Here is a 21,068-nt window from a genome sequence, read left to right as displayed (position 1 = left end):
CTTGGTTCATCCTGATAAACAGGTAAAGATGTTTCTACAGAGGATCCATTTGAAGTTCACATTATTAATGCTTGGTCACGAAGCTAACACATCGTATGGAGTAATTATAAGAAATTAAGGAGAATGCATGAATAAAACTCACAACAATATCTACATTAAGCTGAAAAACACAAATTTGCAAGATACATAAGAAAATGATTTAGCAGCTGATCAGTGGCTGGCCGTGCAACCTAATGACTTCAGGAATGCCTTGTAAAGTGTTATGTTGTTAATTTGCAAATGTTAAAAAAGGTACATTGAAGCATTTTATCTGTATTTGACCCTCCACTCAAATGTCTCTAATTTTACAGAGACTATGATCAGTATTTCATTAATCATTAATAATCCCTACACTGTAACTATCTTAATCTTAGGTCAAAGATCAAGGTGTTTAAGTTGTCTGTTTCCTGTCCTAGTTTAGTGTCAGATAAGTGGGTGGTGTCTCCTGCTGCAGAACCGGACAAACTATTATACTTTGATCTTTGCAAGCGGCTATTAACCACGTACAAAGTATTCATTAAACATGCAGGAAATAAACAGACACGTTGCGTGAACGATGAATTTAATATGCTGAACTTATCTAAATTATTTCACAATGTCAGACGTGTTCTAATTGTTATTTCACAACATCAGACGTCAGAGTTACAGACTCCTGTAACTAACTGATATAATGAACTCATAGAAGATTCCTGCAATTTATTTTAGTATTTGATTTGAAAAACCTCACAATAAGTGGGTTTTACTTCCAGATATGACGTTATTCATGTTCAGCATGTTGTGACGAGCACATTATATAACATGAATTGAATTGAACGCCCTTTGTATAAATCACTAAGTCTATACACATGAAGATTCAAGGTATCCTCACCTCAGTAGGTTTATTAAAGTAAATCATAACAAAGACAGATTTTAAACCGTTATCATCTTCATTTTATTTCAGCTAAAACTCCAACATTCAATATTTATTCAAAATAGCTAAAACTCAAAGCTCTTTCAAACATACAAAAACGCATTTCTACAATCATAAGAATTAGCAGTGAGCTTTTAGCTCTAAAATCTAACTGGTCATTCAACTGAACTACTCGAGTGACTTGATGTATTTTTCATAAGCAGCTTCATCCATCAGAGTTTCCAGTTCTCCAGGGTTTTCTATCGTCATCTTAATCAACCATCCTTAAAGAAAGAAGAAAGAATTAGAGAAGTGTTTTCCCATTGCTGTGTACTAATAAACATACTACAACAAACTCACCACGCTCATAGCAGGACGAGTTGATGAGGCTGGGGTTCTCTGTAAGTTCTGTGTTGATTTCGGTGACCTCTCCACTCAGGGGTGAGAACAGCTCGCTAGCGGCCTTCACACTCTCTAACACACCAAATTCCTCTAAAAGACAATGATTTGGAATAAACCAGTGAAGCAAAATCTTCAGTTTATCTATGCACTGGTTTAACCATCAGCATTAAAGAGTACAGAGTACAAAATATCTACCGCATTCATGCATTTATCCATGTATTTTGTGCATTTTATATGTATGATATAAAAGTCTGAATTAAAGTTTAGATTTCAAATAGAGATTTTCAGAAAGCATCAGAGCTCACCTGTTGGTTGAAGCTTTGTTCCAACTTCAGGTAGTCCACAGTACACTACATCACCTAAAGATTCCTGTGATTAATAAAGCAATGTAAGTAAAACAATTGGCCTGGAGAAGGCAGCTCACTCTTTTTTATCATGGTTCTGCTTGTTCTTGCAGAATATTCAGGACTTTTTTTATGCATATGATAACTAACATTGTGCATTACATCATTATTACATTTATATTTTTTTAGGTGGTCCACTGATAAGGTTTGAAGTTTGTAACTTTGGATTTCTAATGGAATTGTTTCAGAAGGAGTATAGTGTCATCTCAACATAAACATTTAGAAAATACATGTAAATAAAGTAAAATTTGAAATAAATAGACATTAAACCTTGCTTAATCGTAATTTATGATTCCACTTGGCACCGGCTGCTTTAAAAACCAAACTGAATGTGGCTCTCTTTTCTTCTTGCTACCGTCCTTGATAACATTCTCGGGATCCATGTCTTTACTAGATCTTGCACAAAATATAAAAAAATCCACAAAAAATATGTAAACTCACTTAGCTTGGCTTTCCACTGATATGAACAAGTTCTGAACAGCTTCTGGACGTACGCACAACTCAGCCAGCGTCGGTTCAGCTCGGTTCATTTGCTCATATGCCAAAAATGCCTCATATGCCAAGGCAAATTTCTTACAAAATTTCAGTTCTTTGGGTAAAAATTATGTGAGGCGGGGCGTTTGGATGCCAAGGTACCAGTGCACTTAGTGTGCTGTTTTCTCAAACAAGAGTTTGTTTGCAAATGTGATTTTTATCTCAGTGGGACCATCCTGGACATGCTGTTATAAATACTTACGAGTGGCATTTAGGTAAAAAAATCTTGACTGTGCAGAATAACTTCCTTTATTTCTCTATATAATCTCCCTATACACTAATGCACTTATCCCAGTGTCTCACTAGTGCTTGGACGGCATCAAGGAAGAAAGTTTCTTCAGTACGTCAGAGCAATGATCGTCTGCCTGCGTCATGTCTAAGCCGCTGGTCTCCTTCTTGCGCTCTCTCTCTCTCTCTCTCTCCTGAAGTCACTCAGATACCCGTTAAGGACTAACTTCTTTGTCCTGAAGATGCTTGAAAAGTTAACTTTGCAACGACCAAGTGTTACAAATTAATGGAACTAGAGACTCCTTCCATAAATGTTAAATAAGCATTTCCTTACAGAGAACTTTCCCATTTCGAAAGTTAGATGGATTTCTCTTTATAACTAAACATAATTTGATTGATTGATTGGATTTACAGTATATTATCTGGGGTGCCCCCCCCACAAGACCCTACTATAAAAACAATAACATTTTAAATTATTTGCATTAATTTATGCATCAACCTGGGATTAGCAGTTAGAGATGCATTTATTAAAACAAATGGAATCAGCACCTTCTATACATTTAAATATTATAGAGGATATAAGCTCTTACAGTTTTTTTTCTTTAAAAGGTGCCGATTATGCAAAATTCTTTTAGTCATGTTTATACATTCAGCTGGAGCTCCAGTAATTATGTACAAACAAAAACAAAAACCCTAAGAAAAAAGAAACATTTAAACATTCTTGTCCTTTTTGTCGAATTTTTTTATTTGTCAGGGCTTAACCTAGCCCTTCCCCCTATTGTGAGCTCATATAAGAAGATCCCCTTCCCTGGCTTGTTGCTCAGCTCTGCTGTTTTCTGGAAAGGCGTGGCCCAGCTATAGCTCATTTACATATAAACTGAAACAGCGCATTTAAAGGAGGAGTAAAATAAAGCGGGTCTGGTTTATAAAAAAAAAAGAAAAAAAGAATTATCCGAGGGGTATTTTAGCTGGGGCATTAAAGGACTCTGAGACCCTTGTTTAGACCTTTTCATGTTCATTAGACAGTTAAGACTTCTGTGGATAGCGAGACCCTCTGTTGTAAACCTTTAATTACATGGTTTATATTAAACACAACATTTGAAGTACAGGAACGTGAGGTCCCGAGCCATCCCTCAATTTGTTCATATTTTCCTTCCAAAAAGCCAGACTTTATTTAGACAGTGTACTGCATTAGGGACTGATACTTAAATGCTGTGTTCTATTTGGAACAAAAATTAACTTAGGACAGAGCTCAGATGTTTAAATTGTCCCTGCTGTGACGGTCACCTCACGAGGACGGCCTGCAGTGTGTACGATGACACGGGCAAAGGGCAAAGGGCAACGATTTAGAAGATTAAATAGTAAAACAAAACTGGTTAAATGTTTAAGAGAATCCTGACCACACAAAGAAATATTAAACATCGAAAAACCACCTAATGGAACCTAATTATTTACAGGAAGTAATAATACTCTACCTGAGCATAAGCGCTGATCCCAACTGTCCCGATGTCTCCATCTGCTCGCACCCACTCATGTTTGTCAGTAAACTTTAGAGCTGCAAACAAAGCAGGTGTTGTCTTTAAAACGAACATGCACTTTTATCTTATCATTAAAGACAACTCAGTCCAAACATATGGATTACAAAAAAGAAGTAAAAAAAAAAGTGAGATACTTTTTTGTCACATGTCTCAAAATGAAAATGTTAAAGGAAAAAGTAAGAATGTTTGCACAGTTACACAGGTCTGCACTGCTTAATGTTATGCAAATTGGATGTTGGCAAACACTGTGTTATATTCCTAACAAAGCCATACGGCTGGACAAAAAAAAGTCACACCACCTGATATTTCACTGGACTGCCTTTTGCTTTGACTATGGCACACATTACCATGGCATTGTTTCTACAGAATTACAGCAATCTCTCTCCAAAATTTTATAATGATGATGATGATAGGAGAGTTGGACCGCTGCGTAAAGGCCTCTCCACATATCGAAAAGATTCTCAATGGCGTTAAGGGGTTAAGACTCTGGACATGGCGACTCCATGTGTGAAAATTATGTCTCATGAGCCGTAAACCACTCATTCCTAATTTGAGCCTGATGAATCCTGGCATTATCATCGTGGAATATGCCCAAGCCATCAGGGAAGAAAAAAATTCCATTAATGGAAGAAGTGGTAATTCAGTACATTCAGGTCCTCAGCTGACTTAATATTTTGACTCTTCTAAACCAGAGTAACATCTTTTGCCCTGACCACAGGAGATATGACTTCTGACAAGGTTGTGAGAAAGAAAGAAAGAAATGGTTGTAAGAAATGAGAAGCTACTCACTGCATCAGGGTTAAATAACTTCTTGTAGCTGAACCACATAAAACACTGCATTAATCATCCAATGGAAGTAAATTTTTATTTATATATAGTTAAATTCAGGTGGTTAATTTTTTTTTTTCGCCAGGCATTGTATATTGGATACTGTAGTGCTATAATGAGGTAATAAAATAATAGCTATAATTAAAAAAATAATAAAATGGTTATATGTTAGTGAAAAAAGAGCAAAGAGAAGCAATATTAGTATTCTCCAAAAATGTGTCATATTTTAACGCAGAATTTCTAAGATGGTCATCATTTATATTCAGATTATGACATGGAAGCAGAAATATTTCCAGATATTCGGTGCTGCCCCAGAGCTCAGAGAACAGTTTAATGTGTTCTGTACTGAAGCCAAAAGGTCTTGTGAAACACAAGCATACAAAAAAAAGCTGTGCTAGAGCTTCATGAATGTGGAGAGACGGAGAAAAATATCCTGAAAGACCGAAACAACTTTGTGAACAGCAATCAAGTTTAGAATTTCCTTCAGGGTAATAAAATGCTCCAGCAGTTTTCAACACATCAGAAAAGGTCTGTTTGCTGTGAGAAGCAGATGGCGTGCACATTTATAATCAAGCAAGCATTAAAACCAGGCAGACCAGTTCAAGAAGGTTGAGATTTCAACCTACACTTTAAAACCAAAGGGTTCCTGGAAGATCTTTAAGAGGCTCTGTTAGTTATTTTAAAACAACTCAATGAGTCTTCTAGAACCTTGTTCTGAACTTGGTTCCTAAAAGAACTCTAATTTCATAATGATCTTTAAATTGTTTATATATAGTATTATACATAGCTTATACCGACAACTGCTTCAGTGTCTATTCTAACCTAGATGTTGTAGAATTTCACCAAAAAGCTGCCGCTGTAATCATCAAGACTGACCTTCTTCTCATCCCAGGACCCTGTTTCATGATCAGCTTATCATTACAATCCACTCAGTACTGTTTGTCTTTACTGTCCTGCACTCACACCCAGTATTTGTTTAGAGTGTCACTATCCAGTGTCAAGTTTTTTTTTTTTTTTTTGCTTGTCTCATTTTAAGCTTTTCTTCACCCCGGTCAAAGGTCTAAATCTACATTCAGGCAGTGTCTATTGTTACACTTGCTATGCACATGCAGAAAAAAAGGCACCTTTTTAAGTCTCTGCTGTAATACTGTCAAGGATGCTTTGTTGCTTTTGTACCTTCTGTGTATTTAAAAAGACACACTAGAATAAGTAAACACCCTTTTTTAAGGGAAAATGTATGCACAAAAATTTGTTGCCATTATTATGATAATTGCCATTATTATGATAATTGTAATTATAATCCTTTCAGATTCTGTGCCAGATTGGAACTGACCGGCCTTCAAGCATGCCTAGAAGTGAAAATTCCAAAGACATTCCTGATTTCCAAAGAGGCTGATCTGTCAATCAACCTGAGGACAATCCCAGAGACAAATAGCTAGGAATCTACAATCCGTGTTCTAACTATTAACAACATCAAAGTTGATGGTTGATCTGGGCCTCCTGAAAGAACAACCCAGATGAACATTCTGCGTAGAGGAAAGTTGTTGTTATTATAGTAACATATTAAATCTAAACCATACTTGCAAACTTGCATTTGATTAAAAAAATTAAAACTGTGTCTGTCTATTTGTGCATGTGTTAAGATAAAGAGTAAGGTCCAGTGTTGCTTAAATTATTTGTAAACGTTTTATGGTACAATCAAGTGAACATAACAATGGACCAAGCAAATGTACTGGTTTGGTCAATTTTTATATCTGAGTGCATAAAGTAAAACTGAATTAAACTTCTATATATATGCATACAAATACACACACACATCAAAGTTGTTAATAGCAGATCATCTGCAGTTTATTTGTGCAAAGAAATAACTACTTCTTTACCTTATCCAGCAGATCTCACAGCACTAACAGGACATTTACAAAACCAGAGGGATCCGGAGATCAAAGGCTTTCCTAAATACCAGTAAATGAATAATGCAATCCGCCCTTCAAGTAACAGGACAAACTGGAAACTGTTGCATGTCGCTGCCTTTTCAGTCTGGCATGAGTTCCACATCCCTCCACTGGTGATATAAAATGAGGTGTAATTACCTTGGGAAAGCCAGGAGGTCGTGCAGAAAGTCCTTGAAATGGATTTGTTCGTCCTCCTTAGTATCTGGTTCCCGACAGCTCGAGACAGAGAGGGCAAAAGCACCGCGAAACTGCAGGAGAAGCGCGTGAGCGTCGCGCACATCGCCATCTTTCCCCTGAAACTCAATGAAAACTGCAGCGCGGGTGCGCTACACTGTGCGCGCTCCCGGCGACGCGCGCTCCCGGCGGGCACAAAGGACACGGACTCCACTCCCGACGTATGCAGTCCACAAAGGGACAGGAATCCTCAAACACACACACTGCATGGATGAATGAATGCCGCTTCACAGTGCATAATAAAATTCTCTCTCTCTCTCTCTCTATATATATATATATAATTAGAATATCACCAAGAAGTTGATTTATTTCAGTAATTCAATTTAAAAAGTTAAAACTCATTATATAGATTCATTACACAGACTGATATATTTCAAGGATTTTTTTATTTAGATTTTAATAATTATGGGTTACAGTTAATAAAAACTTAAAATTCAGTATCTCAGAAAATTTAAAAATAGTGTAAAAGTTCAATACTGGAGACTCAAAACACCTGCAAAGGTTTCCTGAGCCTTTAAATGGTCTCTCAGGCTAGTTCAGAGTCCTGTATGCAAGCACATTAATAGAAAATGAATGGAAGGGAAAAAAGGTGCACAAGCAACAGGGACAGCCGAAGCTTTGAGAGGGCTGTGAAACAAAACGCTTTCAAGAATTTGGGGAAGATTTACAAACAGTGGACTGCAGCTGGAGTCGGTGCTTCAAGAGTCACCACGCACAGTTGTATCCAGAACATCCAGGCTACAACTGTTGCATTCCTTGCGTCAAGCCACTCTTGAACCAGAGACAACGTCAGACGAGTCATTGTAAGTTAGTTTCTGCCAAACTACATACAACCAGACTCGCATACAGCATCTATACTAATGCGTTTGAAATACTGTATGCTCGGTATTAATTAAGACAGAAAATATATTTTACCATTAACATTTCATTAATGTCAGGTTTTTAAAAAAGTTTTCAGAATGTTAAGGGAGCAACATCAATTTTAGGCTTGGCATATGTTTTTGGTCAAGTCACAAAAAGCTTGCGTATCTGTATCAGAGTGCACAATTGCACAAACACCATGAAATCCACACTCTTAAATTATTACTAGAAACTCTACATACAAGGTTAAATTAATAAAGATTTTATGTTATGTATAATGTTATATACCATTTTCTTTTTCTAAATGACTGAAATTAAATCCTTTATAGAATCATTCACTTAGCGCAGATTTTATTTGATAAAGCAATACATGCAATATTTGTAACATTTCTCAAAATTGCATTTTTTCCCGTTGCCATAGTCCTTAAAAACGGAGTGCTTAAAAGCAAAAAGTTATGTCCCTCCACCCCAAGTGTACTTTCATTAATGCTACTAAACTCCCCAACTGACTTTCAGCCATTAAATTTCCCATCAGGGGCCTGTGTGCATTTAATAGGAATAACAGGACACCACAGATTACCTTTTCAATCCAATATAAAGCCATACAGAGTAGAATCCTGACAGGAAAAGTATTGGTAGTAATTATTAACAAGAAATCCACATCTTGTATAGTGAGGCTTTTCATACCTTGATTTCAAGAATTATATGAATGTCCATGACATGTGCTAACATGCAGAAGATCGTGTTGGAGGGAAACTTATCCTGCACACCATTATTACACCGTACACCTTTGTCAGTCACAATGTTAGGATTAAAAAAAGTGCACATGGCACTGATCAATAAATAAAACCCCAGGCTATAATAATGTTACCCATTTTTATAAAGACAGACTTTAGCATTAGTTTTCAGGCCAGATGCTTAAATAACTTCAGACGGTTTAATCGCGCACATGAAGGTTTATTCCCATGATCATATGGTGATCAATAAAAATACAGAGACATGTGGTATTAAAACCAATATTACAGAAAAATATGGCTGGATTTGATTCTTCATTTTCTTGATTGCTCCAGGGTAAGAACTTGACGTTAACCCACAACAGTAAAAAGAAGAAGGGGAAAAAAAAAAAAAAAAAGGAAACAGTGTTGACTGCTTCTGCCTAACTGAGTAAAAAACATTAATATGGTTCCCTTCTCCAGCAATGTAAAATCCTTTGTGACAATCATCCATCTTTATCAGTAAACTGCACAGTCAGGCAGAAACATGAACCCTGGTGCTGACGAATAATCTTGCGTGTCACTGATTTCTGATCAGAAGACATCACAAGCCACAGTGTTAAACTGAAGTGCCCTCTGCTGGAGGAGTGGGTTTATTGTCTTCAGGCTTCATGGCAGGGAAGAGAAGGACTTCCTACAACACACACACACAAAAAAACAAACAAACAAACAAAAAAAAAATGCACCAGCATGTTTATTTAAAACAGAAATGAAAAAACAGGTCAATATTTTAACAATGTTGCACAGAAAAGTCAAATTAAGACTAATTATCATGTCTAAACGCTATGTCTTAAGAAATAAAACACTTTAGTACGTATTGCTCTACTAAAAAAATAAATCAAAGATGGGGTAGTGTGATACGCGTCAAGGGGAATTATTACCACCCAAAGTTGACTAAGAAACCACAAAACAAACAGCTTTCCTAAAATAGTTGATGTCAGGAAAACCTAATTACAACACGCTGCATAAATGCTACATAAATGTATGGAAACGTCACCTAAATCAACTGAAACACCTTTAGAATATCTTTATGTAAAGCATCTGCCATGCAGGTCCCTCTGAAAGAACTGCTACTATAGTAATTATAACGAATCAGAATGCATTTCTGGCTGCTGGTTGATTTACCTTGATGTTATTGGAGTCAGTTAGGAACATTGTGAGGCGGTCGATGCCCATGCCCCATCCTGCAGTAGGTGGAAGACCATATTCTAATGCCGTGCAGAATGTCTCATCTATAAACATGGCCTCATCATCACCTTCAGCCTTAGCCTGTACAAAAACCGACGAGACAAAAGTCACATCCACCATATTCACGAATAACACACAAACACAGGCAGGGTATGCTTTCAATATTCAAACCTTAGCCTGCTGCTCGAAAAGCTCGCGCTGCTTGATAGGGTCGTTCAACTCTGTGTAGGCGTTACAGATCTCTTTCTTCAAGACGAAAAGCTCAAAGCGTTCGGTCAGTCCTTTCTGGGATCTGTGCCTGTAAGAACAGGAGGAGACATGTATGTAAGTAATCGAATATAATACAAACTATGACTCCAGTGCATTTCTCAGTTTCCAAAACTCAAAAATCTTACGTGTATGTACGGGTCACAGGTACGATTCTGCCTTCACAATCTGATTCAATTTAATTCTCAGAATATTTTAACATGATATGAATGAATGAATTAAATTCATGCCTGTGCATCATGAATGAAAATGATGGATTGAATCATCATAACATCTAAAGCTCCGAAGTTATCTAAAATGCATGCTTTCTGTTTTTTTTCCTTCTTTTTTTTCAGGAAGCATAAAGATTGGATTTTGGAGCAAAGGAAAAAGGTCATGTGGTCTAAGAATCCAGATTGACCCTATTACAGAGTGATGTGCGCGTCACGCTAAGAAGAGAAGTGCATGAAGTGATGCATCCGTCATGCATAGGGTCCACTGTACAAGCCTCTGGAGATAGTGTTGTGATCTAGGGTTCCTTCAGTTGCTCAGATTTAGGCTCAACATTATGTGGCAACAAAATAAAGTCAGCTGACGACCTGAATGTACTGAATGACCAAGTTATCACATCTATGGAGTTTCTCTGCCTTGATGGCACAGACCCACAGCTTCTGGGAGCATGGGGAATCATTTTCACACATATCACATTTTTGCTTTATGGTGCATATTAACCTAATTGACAAAAAAAAACACAGACACACACACAAAGCCAATACCCATCGACGCTCTCTGCACCTAGTTTTTACTGTATATATATATTAAATTAAATTTTATTTCTATAGCGCTTTTAGCAATTGTCATTGTCGCAAGTTTGTATGGAATGTGAATGTGTATGAATCAAAATGGACAGATAGTCCCTGGTGAGCAAGCCGAGGAAAAAGTCCCTGAGATGGTAATAGAAAGAAACCTTGAGAGGAACCAGACTCAACAGGGAACCCATCCTCATTTGGGTGAAACAGAAAGCAGGAAATGATCTGCATTTATACAGTGTGTTAGGTGGCAGGCAGTTCAGCTATAATAGTTAATGTTAATTGATGTTAATATGGAGTCCAGGTAGTTATAGAAGACTCAGGTGGACTTGTAGGAAGTTCCAGTCCTGAACTATCGAACTGTCAAGTCCCCAGAGAAACAGTTGCCATATATATAACCTGAATTCAATGATGCGTGTTCACAGAGATTGTGTTTTGTACTGACCATTTCTTTTTCATTACTGATGTATTATTATAACATTTCTGATTACATTTAGTCATTTGGCAGACGCTTTTATCCAGAGCGACTTACAAAAGTGCTTAAGTTTCCATCATTGGATAAATCCTTACACTGGGTTACTAAGTACCAGTCAAACACTGTTGGTGAGGTGTTTTTTTGTGTGAGTGAAGGGTGAAAGAAAAGGGAGCGATTAACTGAAATACTGCAGAAACTGCAGATTACTGTGGTCATCCTGAAAATATTGCATTTTGACCCATCACCCCTACAACCCCCTCTGTGTTAACACCACTCTAGCTGAGATCCCCCGGTTATGACGCGGGAACTGTAGAAGTGCTCACCATTTTGCCAGTGGGCTCATGATCTGAGGATGGTCACAAATAAACGTAGGGTTGATGCATTTCACCTCCAGGAAATCTCCCACTAACTGCAATGCAAAAAGTAAGGAAAAGGGAAATCATTACACAGATAAAAAGTGAGTATTCAGATGGCATTTATCAGACAGACAGGAAAAGTACAACTGTCTATTTATTTGAAAGAAAACTTAATTGAGGTTGTTTAGTTAAATATGTTAATGTTGACTAATGACAGTAAAAGTGCAACTACAACTATAATCCTCATCATCATCTGACAAAGTCTTTCATGAAATTATCTTAATATTCTTCTGACATGCTATTAGCACAATTACATGACAGTTTTGTCATGACCTGTATGGTGCTGATACATCTTTCTGTGGTCAGTGGATAGAAGGAAATTGTCTTTTTTTACTTTCTAAAAAATTATATTTGCAATGTCAACAAAATGACATCAACTCAGCAGTGATGTATTGAAAAAAATAAACAACCTTATCCAAGAGGCGAGCGGTTGTTCTTGGAGCAGCACATTCCACTCCCTTCTGAGCACACAAGTCATCGAAGAATTTGCGAGTTTCTGCACGAAAGGTGAACCAAAATAATGCAGATAACAGCAGCATGACATCTTTTTGCTTGCTTTTACCTCAAAACTGCGGTTAAAACTAAACTACCTGTTATTTCATGTTAAATAGATCATTTAAAATAAACTGTGTCCAGACCTGAACCCTAAATACAGACTGTTATGTTACTGTAGAAATATCATGATTAAATGGTACCATCAGAATCATAAGTGTCAGGGGCTGGAAATTTCACTCCCATCTCCTTTTCCAGATCATGACACATGCTGATTCTCTTAAAAGGTGGAGTGAAGTCGATTTCATAGCTTTGTCCTTCTGGTCCATCAGGGTGATAGGTCACCTTATAACCTCCTGTGATGTGCTTCACCATTCCTTTACAATAGAAATCATGAGAGTGAAGCAGATTCACATTTTGTCGTATTTTCAATAATTAGAAGTTGTGTTCAAGTGGTTCCCAACCTGAGAGAAGCTTCTCGGTGATGTCCATCAGGTCATGGTAGTCAGCGTAGGCCATATAAAACTCGCACGTGGTGAACTCTGGGTTGTGGGTAAGGTCGATGCCTTCGTTTCGGAACTGACGACCGATTTCATAGACACGGTCGAAGCCTCCAACCACCAGCATCTGAATGCAGAAACGTTGAGGATGAGCATCGTGCTGGCAGCTCGTTCCATTCAGCCATTCAGTGCTTAGTTCATTTGTACTGTACCTTGTGGTAAAGCTCAGGCGCAATCCTCATGTACAGGTTCATATCCAGCTCGTTGTGATAGGTGATAAAAGGTCGAGCCACGGCGCCTCCAGGAATCAGGTTCATCATCGGGGTCTCGATCTATGACATAGGCACAAAAAAGAAAGATGAGAAAAGGCATTAATCGGTGCATCATAGCTAAAGCTGGGTAACAAAGCCAAGTGCCAATACAGCACCGGTACCTATATAAGCAGTATGTACTAGAACTCAATCGGAACACAGATTTTCACCCTCCTCAGCGCTCAACGACAAATCTACTAGTAACACGAGTGTCCATATTTTCACATTTCGACTTAAAAGCACAACTTGGGAACAGAGACCATCTGCCCACTCCGTGAGTGAAGTGGTTACACTTGCTCTGGTGGCAGCAGGTAGCGTTAGCTTGTACGCTTAAATTAAAATGGCTAAAACTAAACATTCTAAAGTGTGGCTGTATTTCACAACAAAGGATTCTTTCAACAGTTGTGTAAAAAAAAAAAGCTGGAAACATTAAACCTAAGGAAACATTGGAGGACATACGGGATGAAGTTAAAAGCAGAGGAATGTAGTTTTTGCATCTGAGAAAAGCCTTTAAAATAAGAATGTATGACACTGTAATGCACTTAATTCATCTCAGTCAACCTTAAGCTATTCCTTGTATTGTGAATAATGACAATGTTTATTTTTGATAAAATGCTGTATGCATTTAAAAAATAAAAGTTTTTTTTTTATAAAGAAAACAAATTAATCTATAGCTATAAGCTATAGCCCTATATCACGCGTTTCCTCCGAACCACGTGACGCCAGCTGACCACAGCAACAGATTGCAGATTAAAAAGATATAAAAGAATATATGTGCCTTGGACAAAGCATGTTTTTGCTACACTCATGATAGCTGGTATCTGTTATGTGATAAGACATATTTGGGTTAGGTAGTTTCCACCCAAAGTATTGGTCCAGGAACCATTAAGGCAGCAGTATCACTTTAAAAGTAATGATTTGGCACCGAAAAACACAAAAACAACCCTGTGTCCTGGAAAAACCCTGCCTGTACATATTTCTTCTCAGTTCCCCAGTATGCCTGATAAGCTAATTACTGTAACAGTCTTTTCTTGTTGATAGGTTTATTCATAAATGAATACTATACAATACCTAAAATGACTTTGACACCCTTGATGTAGATTGTTGTCTCACCTCAAGGAAACCAAGCTGGTCCAAGAAGTTGCGCAGGTATGTGATGATCTTGGCACGAGTCATAAACTTTTGCCTCACAGAGTCGTTCAGGATCAAGTCCAAATAGCGCTGACGATACCGAGTTTCCTAAGAGTCACAAAAACACAAAATTAGTACTTTCACCTTTTATAATTTAATTAAACATCACAGGTTATTAGAGCTGCGAATCACAGGTAGACTGTCCACTCGATTTCATTTTAACAGCATCAAATGTTTAAGTAACGTTAAGCCTCGTCCAAAATAGCAGGATCTCTGCTATTTTTCCCCCTGCCAATCCTCACTCGAGGCCAGCAGGTGGCGATAATGTGTTTGAGCAAGCGAGAACACTGACCTTGTCCTTCAGACCAAAATGCAGGTGAGGGAGCATGTGCAGACACGGTGACAGCAGGGTCATCTCTACGGGGATGATGCTCAGCTCGCCTTTCTTTGTCTTCCCAGGATTACCACGAACACCTATAATGTCACCACGGCGCAATTTATTGTTGATATGAATGAAGTCTTCCTCTGATTTGTAATTCCTGGGTTGAAATAAAAAGCATATGATTTATTAAATAGCGTGCAGCTGAGGAACACCAGGACATAAATCTATTGTGCAGTATGCGCGCGTCTCAGACCTGGAGTTCGCCATAACCTGCAGCTTGACACCCTCTCCTCTCAGGTCATAGAAGAGCAGTTTGGCCCCCGAGGCCCTCTTGGCATGGACTCGACCTGACAAACAACTAGCGTTAAATCCATAAAAAAAAAAATTCCTAGAGTTTAACTTTTTACAAAACAGTCATGAATTTTACCTGAAACACTGAGGATGACATCTGATAACTGCTCCCCGGGCTGAAGGTGGTTGTATTTCTCAATGAACTCTGTAAGCGATAAGTCCACGTGAAACTTGTGGGGATAGGGGTCTTCAGCGGTTCCCTTCAGAGTCTGGATGGCCTGAGTGCGGATCTTGAAGTATTGCTATAAGGATGCCAATATCGGTCACACACAAACACATAAAATTTTTAATAACATTATTATTCATGCTCACAAACAATAAATCAACTAAAACTATTTACTAAGTATTACCAAAGGCACCAATTAATCATTAATTAAGGCTCATTTTCCAGATATTCCACCCACAAGTGTTTCATTAGTTAATAGTTAAACATAAGGTTGGCCAGGTTTTTTTGTTTTATTTTTTAGAAATTACATGTTTTTCCTCATCTAACAAACAAATCAGATCCGTGACCAACCAAAAACTGTGAAATGATACAAACCAAGAGTTTTTATGAGCCGTTGTTCCATTAACACGTACAATGGTTAATTTATTTCTGAGGAATATTTCACGTTTTTCAACATATTATAGTTTCATTTTAATGTTGCAAGTTGATCAAGAGTACGTTGACCAAGTATGTTAATATGAACCTGTCGTCCGCGCTTTGTTCTGACCAATCAACTTCAAGCATTTAACCATGCTGTGGAAAGAGTGGAATAAAACACAGGGCACCAGTATAAACCCGTGATCTGTCAGAGAAAATTTATCTATGGATTCTGACCAATCGGAATCAGGGATTTTACCAGCGTGGTGAAAACCAAGGCTTCGAAATGAAGGTTTCCTGGATTACTGAAAGAAGCTGTAATTCGGAAATCCCATCACTTCTTCAAATTTTGTACTTAATTGATTTAAAAAATCTTAAGTTATACAAGAGGAAATGTCATGCGATGTATTCACTACAACTCGCCTAACACTTAAGCTCATCTAAGCTGCTGATCCACAGTAAAAGACGCCTTACATTGGGGTCCAGAGTCTCCTCGTCCACTCCGTCCACATGCTCGTGCTGCCGTTTGTCGCTCGCCTCCTTGCTCTGTTCATCTTGGTCCTTGACCTTGGCTTCCTTCTCTGCAGCTTTCTTCTCCGCCTTCATGCGCCTCTTGAGCTCACTGAAACACAGAAGCGTTACTGTAAATCAAAGCCTTGTGTACAATGAAATCATGATGCCAATCACTGTACAAAGAATCGGAGGGGTGAGAAGCAGGCGTGGGCGATATGACAACCATATCACGATACCATATATGTCACGATATACCTGCCAAAAAAACTATTATTTAAATAAAATTGTATTACTATAATATATATGACTTTCGGCTGAAAAAAATAAAATAAATTGAGCTCCTTTCAATTACAGCATGCAATTGTAACGAAATGATCTATGATGCAATTTACCACAATGAAAAATTATCATATGACCCAGCCCTAGTGACAAAAGGTTGGTTTTGTTTTTTTTCCCTTTTTTTTTTTTTTTTTTTATTATTCTCCTCCCCTCCCCACACATTTAACAAACACCACCAACCTTTTGTCACCTCTCCAGCGGCATCCTTCAATAAGCGAAGGGAGCGTTTGGCGAACCTGAGGCGCAAACTTCTGCGCCCGTAACCCGACGGCCCAGCACACGGGCTGCCTGGCTGCTCTGACCAGCGTCAACATGATGCGCGGGTCCTGAACCAAGAAAACGCACACGTCAGACTCGTTAATGTATGAGCTCCACCAATGTCTACGAAACATCCAAAACGTTTCCACAGTAGAGTGGTTTGGTTTGATTTCCCACAGCATAAAATAATACTAAACAAAAAAAAAGAAAGAAGATAAAAGAAAAGTAAATACAATAAAAAGAAAGGAATTTTAGCTGAGGCATTGGGTGATAAAACGTATTCGTAGAAATCGTTCCTTCTTGGCTGACAAGAGTGTATGTCGGTGATTCTCTTCTTTTCATTTACAATGGATCATAGTGCAGAGTTTGTCCTGTCAATCACAGGATATTAATTTTATTTGCTAAATACTAATTACATTAAGGCAGTTTGCATACGTTCTTATCCAGAGTGACTTCCAAAAAACTTTGAAGTTTCCGTCATTAGATAGCTATTTACACTGGGTTACCAACTATCATCAGACAAACACAGTTGGTAAAGGTTTAATTAAATTTTTCTGCATTCTGATGTTAGCCAAAATGGTCTTTATCTGTCCATGCTGGGACATGATTGGCTGATTCGGAGAAGGTGGACAGGAGCAGTGAAAGGGTTATGGGGTACTGATCAAGCCCCCCGGTTCCACCAGGCTGCTTGATTTCTTGAGCAGGACCCATAACCCTGTCCTCTCCAGGGGCGCTATATCATGGCTGTCTCTGCACTCTGATCCCAGCCATCAAACTATTTCAGCAACAATCAAACGCTTAACTCACTTAAAGTTTCGGTTTCACACTCGTTAGAATGCTCGTAACCCGATGGTCAACAAATAATAAATCACAAGATCATCCTTAAATCAATATAATATAATCGCTCTACAGCATACTAATCGAAAGCTAACCGAGAGCTCAAACCCGGATCGAGTCGAATTTTATTTTCCTGGCTGATATTAAATACTCCCGAGGTCTGAGTCTGTCAGGATTTGTGTACGGAAAGCAATTACAGTTATCCAACTGGCACCTTATCTCATAACACTAACAAGGAACTGGAATTGCGCTGCAGACTAATCAGAGTTAGGAGCCGCTCACAGACAGAGCAGGAAAAATAAATATCAGGAGCCGGACATTTCTCCAGGGATGCTGATAATAATAATGATACGGACCTGAAACTATATTTTGTTGCTAAATAGTAGACATGAGAGAAGTCTGGCACACAAACATGGGTTATAGAGTATTTATGTATTTTGATATTTGCATATAATTTAAAACATCCCACGTTGAATAAGGATTTTTTATGTAGATCAGTGGTTCTCAAAGTCCGGCTTGTGAGATGTCTGTAAATATTTATAGCTACTATGGTGTTTCATTGGTCAAACGAGTATAATGCATACATTTTTAAAAAATAAGACACGTATGAAGAACATGTATGTAATACTGGAAATACATTAAGATTTTAGAAACTTTTGAAAGGTCACATTCACACCAGGATACTTAGGATGACAACAACAAAAAGGGACTGAACTGATAAACACACACACACACACACACACACAAACATTATCACTCAGCTTAACTACTACAACTCAACTACATCAATACATCAAAACACTGTGACTGGACTGACAAATCAACACAAGCGCAGACACACTGACCCACACAAACTATCGTACACACATCTGTAAATGCCTCACTGTTTATCTCTTCTGCACAATATTCATTACTTTTTGCACAAATATCAATTCTTGCTGCTATGTTTTTACTACCTCAACACCATATTTTATGTTTTATGTTCTGATATGTCGTTGTTGTCGCACTGTCACTTTGTTGTTGCTCGTTTTGCACATTTGCACGTGCACTTTATGTTGTTGTCTGTTGTCTGGGAAAAAAAAAAAAACCTGTAGTTATTCTTTTAGTTAGTTAGTCTTTTTAGTTAGTTTTTTTGTTAATTTATGTTGTAATTTATGTTAGGAATATCTGTCTCGTCTCTGCTAGCCAGCTAACTAGGCCTCCTAACTAGGCCTCCTAGCTAGCTAGTTTAGCTTCTCTGTTAATTTATGTTGTAAGTTAGCACCTTGGTCCTGGAGGAACGTTGTTTCGTTTCACTGTGTACTAACTGTATATGGTTGAAGTGACAATAAAGCCTACTTGAACTTGACAGGGTAAAGTATTTATAAAAGGACAGATGAGCACTTCACCCAAACCCAAACCAGCATTCTGTTCCCAAACTTTTCCCAAACAGGTTTCACCAGACAGACGAAATACATTTTTTGTATCTTTACATATTTTTCAGGTTACAATGGTACTTGGGCATACGAAAGCCCCACCTTTTTCAAATAAAGTTTTTTTTTTTTTTTTTTTGACGATTTAGTGAAGACGTCCCAAAAAAATTCTAATTCAAATTTTATTTGTCACATACACAGTCATACACAGTACGATATGCAGTGAAATGCTTATACGACCACCTTAAAAAGAGAATTAAAACTTATAAGAAATAAATATGAATAAAGAAATAAAAGAAATACAATAGAAAATTAAATTTAACTAGGATGTTATGAAGCAAGAATAAAACAGAGCCACTTTCAGGTTTTAAAGCAGCTGATCTCAAGAAGAAGCATAAATTAAATTAAATTAAGCATAAATTAATTATTAAAGTTTGTCTATTTCTATATTATACTTAATTAACACATGTTTTTTAAATGTCTTGATTGCCTTTATATGCAATATATGATTAGAATGTTGGAAATTGGTAATATTGGTAATATCTTTGGATGCATTGACATTATTTTCTAAGGAAAAATGCATTTTGCAATATGAAAATTAGCTTTAAAAAGTTGAGGTACCACTATATTTGCACTTAAAAAAAAAAAAAAAAAAAAGGGAAAAAAAAGAGTATTCTGTATTTGAAATGTGCAACCCAGGCCAGCTTACAGACATGCATTAACACTGTCATAATTAAAAATCATGATGACAATCATAGACATTTTATACACAAGTAACTGTGACGGACTGAACACGCGTGGATACGGCAAAAATGCGTTTACGCATGCGCCAAACTGCTTTGTAGCGAATATCGGTCAGGCGCATACTTGTACGCATGCGCAGAACAGCTTGGTAGCACATTTCAATGGTAGCATGTTTCAACATAACCGAAACCAACAGGGGGAAGCTGATAAAAGACCTAGCTAGATGACACATATGTGCATATCCAAACTTTAATTCGCATACTGACGCCACTTCATAAGATATTTAGCTTAGCTGAAGATGCCCGTAAGCAAGACAGCGTTACATCATGCACAAAGTTAAAGCGGTTTAGAAACCATAACCTAATTTTCTCGTTAAATAAAGTGCTAAGGATCAACCAAAATTTCCCATGTCAACTCTGTTTAACCCATCATGTTATTACTGCCATCTATGTCATTAGAAATATAAGATAATTCACATACTTTTTGCTGAGTTTTTCCCCATCCGCTACGACGTCCGCCATCTTGTCGAGTCGCCGATCTGATCCCAAACACCACGCGCAAGGAGGCACTTCCGAACATGTCTTTCATTAAGCCCCGCCTACTGTGATATGATTGAGCAGAAATTGAGCCCACCCAATTAGATCTTTCGCATGCGTGAATATTTGACCAATCCACGCGCAAAGAAGTTTCAGGAGCCGGGTATAAAAAGTGAAGCTAGCCACCAGCTTCGGCAACTGATCTCGCATTGGGGCTAACTGTGATACAGTAGATGTCAGAATAAAAGTGGAATCAAATGGCTGCATACACCTTTAAAAACACTGCAACCCCAGTTGCGTCCTCTAAAGGGACACAGGAGGAGGAAAAAGGTGATGATGAGATGAAGCCTCATTTAGGTGTCGAGGATTCCCAGCCAGTAGTTTCATCAAAATTTTAATTTCATGAAGCTTCGTTTAAGGGCTCGTCGTACTGCCATCTAGTGGACAAAAGTATAGCAAACATATGGACTGTAAAATGCAGATACAAATATCTTACATATGTTACATTTATTATTTACAGTCATGTGTCAGTTATGTGTGTGTGCGTGTGTGTTGTTAGAAAATACACGGTTAAAAATAAATGTTTATGCACCAAATCAATATCTGCATCTATATATATATATAAAAAAAAAATACATCAAGAACTAGAACAGAAAGTAAAAGTAAAGAGTAAATAGGATTTTTTCATGTTCTTTTTAATTCTAAACATGAACATTAATACAACTTACAAGCCACTGCATGGGATTTTTGAACAGAATATTTGAAAGGAGATATATTTGGCAGTCCGTGTTATGGATTTAATGCACAAATTAAATAATGAAAACACACAGTAAATAAAAATTACCTGAGGAGAGAAAGTAAAA

General features: G+C 37.6%; 2 protein-coding genes across 3 annotated transcripts; both read right to left on the bottom strand.

Moving 5' to 3' along the window:
- Window positions 1-885: 885 nt before the first annotated feature.
- On the bottom strand, window positions 886-7,130 carry gcshb (glycine cleavage system protein H (aminomethyl carrier), b). The gene is made up of 5 exons (XM_053513388.1): window positions 6,953-7,130; window positions 3,972-4,051; window positions 1,636-1,699; window positions 1,289-1,420; window positions 886-1,212 (listed from the first exon to the last, which is right to left on the bottom strand). Exons 1-5 carry the CDS (start codon window positions 7,098-7,100, stop codon window positions 1,118-1,120), a joined length of 519 nt encoding a protein of 172 aa, XP_053369363.1. The 5' UTR covers window positions 7,101-7,130; the 3' UTR covers window positions 886-1,117.
- A 1,715-nt stretch (window positions 7,131-8,845) lies between these two features.
- On the bottom strand, window positions 8,846-20,278 carry kars1 (lysyl-tRNA synthetase 1). 2 transcript variants are annotated; one of them, XM_053513845.1, is made up of 15 exons: window positions 20,150-20,263; window positions 16,599-16,744; window positions 16,041-16,188; window positions 15,060-15,225; window positions 14,886-14,979; window positions 14,603-14,789; window positions 14,233-14,358; window positions 13,021-13,140; window positions 12,773-12,935; window positions 12,512-12,685; window positions 12,227-12,312; window positions 11,724-11,809; window positions 10,042-10,168; window positions 9,808-9,951; window positions 8,846-9,316 (listed from the first exon to the last, which is right to left on the bottom strand). In XM_053513845.1, exons 1-15 carry the CDS (start codon window positions 20,255-20,257, stop codon window positions 9,242-9,244), a joined length of 1,950 nt encoding a protein of 649 aa, XP_053369820.1. In that variant the 5' UTR covers window positions 20,258-20,263; the 3' UTR covers window positions 8,846-9,241. The 2 variants fall into 2 exon arrangements, with proteins under 2 accessions (XP_053369820.1, XP_053369821.1); XM_053513846.1 differs by lacking the exon at window positions 16,599-16,744 and having other exon boundaries at window positions 20,150-20,278.
- Window positions 20,279-21,068: the final 790 nt, after the last annotated feature.

The sequence above is a fragment of the Clarias gariepinus genome, chromosome 15 (genome assembly GCF_024256425.1).
Source record: "Clarias gariepinus isolate MV-2021 ecotype Netherlands chromosome 15, CGAR_prim_01v2, whole genome shotgun sequence".
Lineage (NCBI taxonomy): Eukaryota > Metazoa > Chordata > Actinopteri > Siluriformes > Clariidae > Clarias > Clarias gariepinus.
This window is presented reverse-complemented; position numbering and strand designations above follow the sequence as displayed.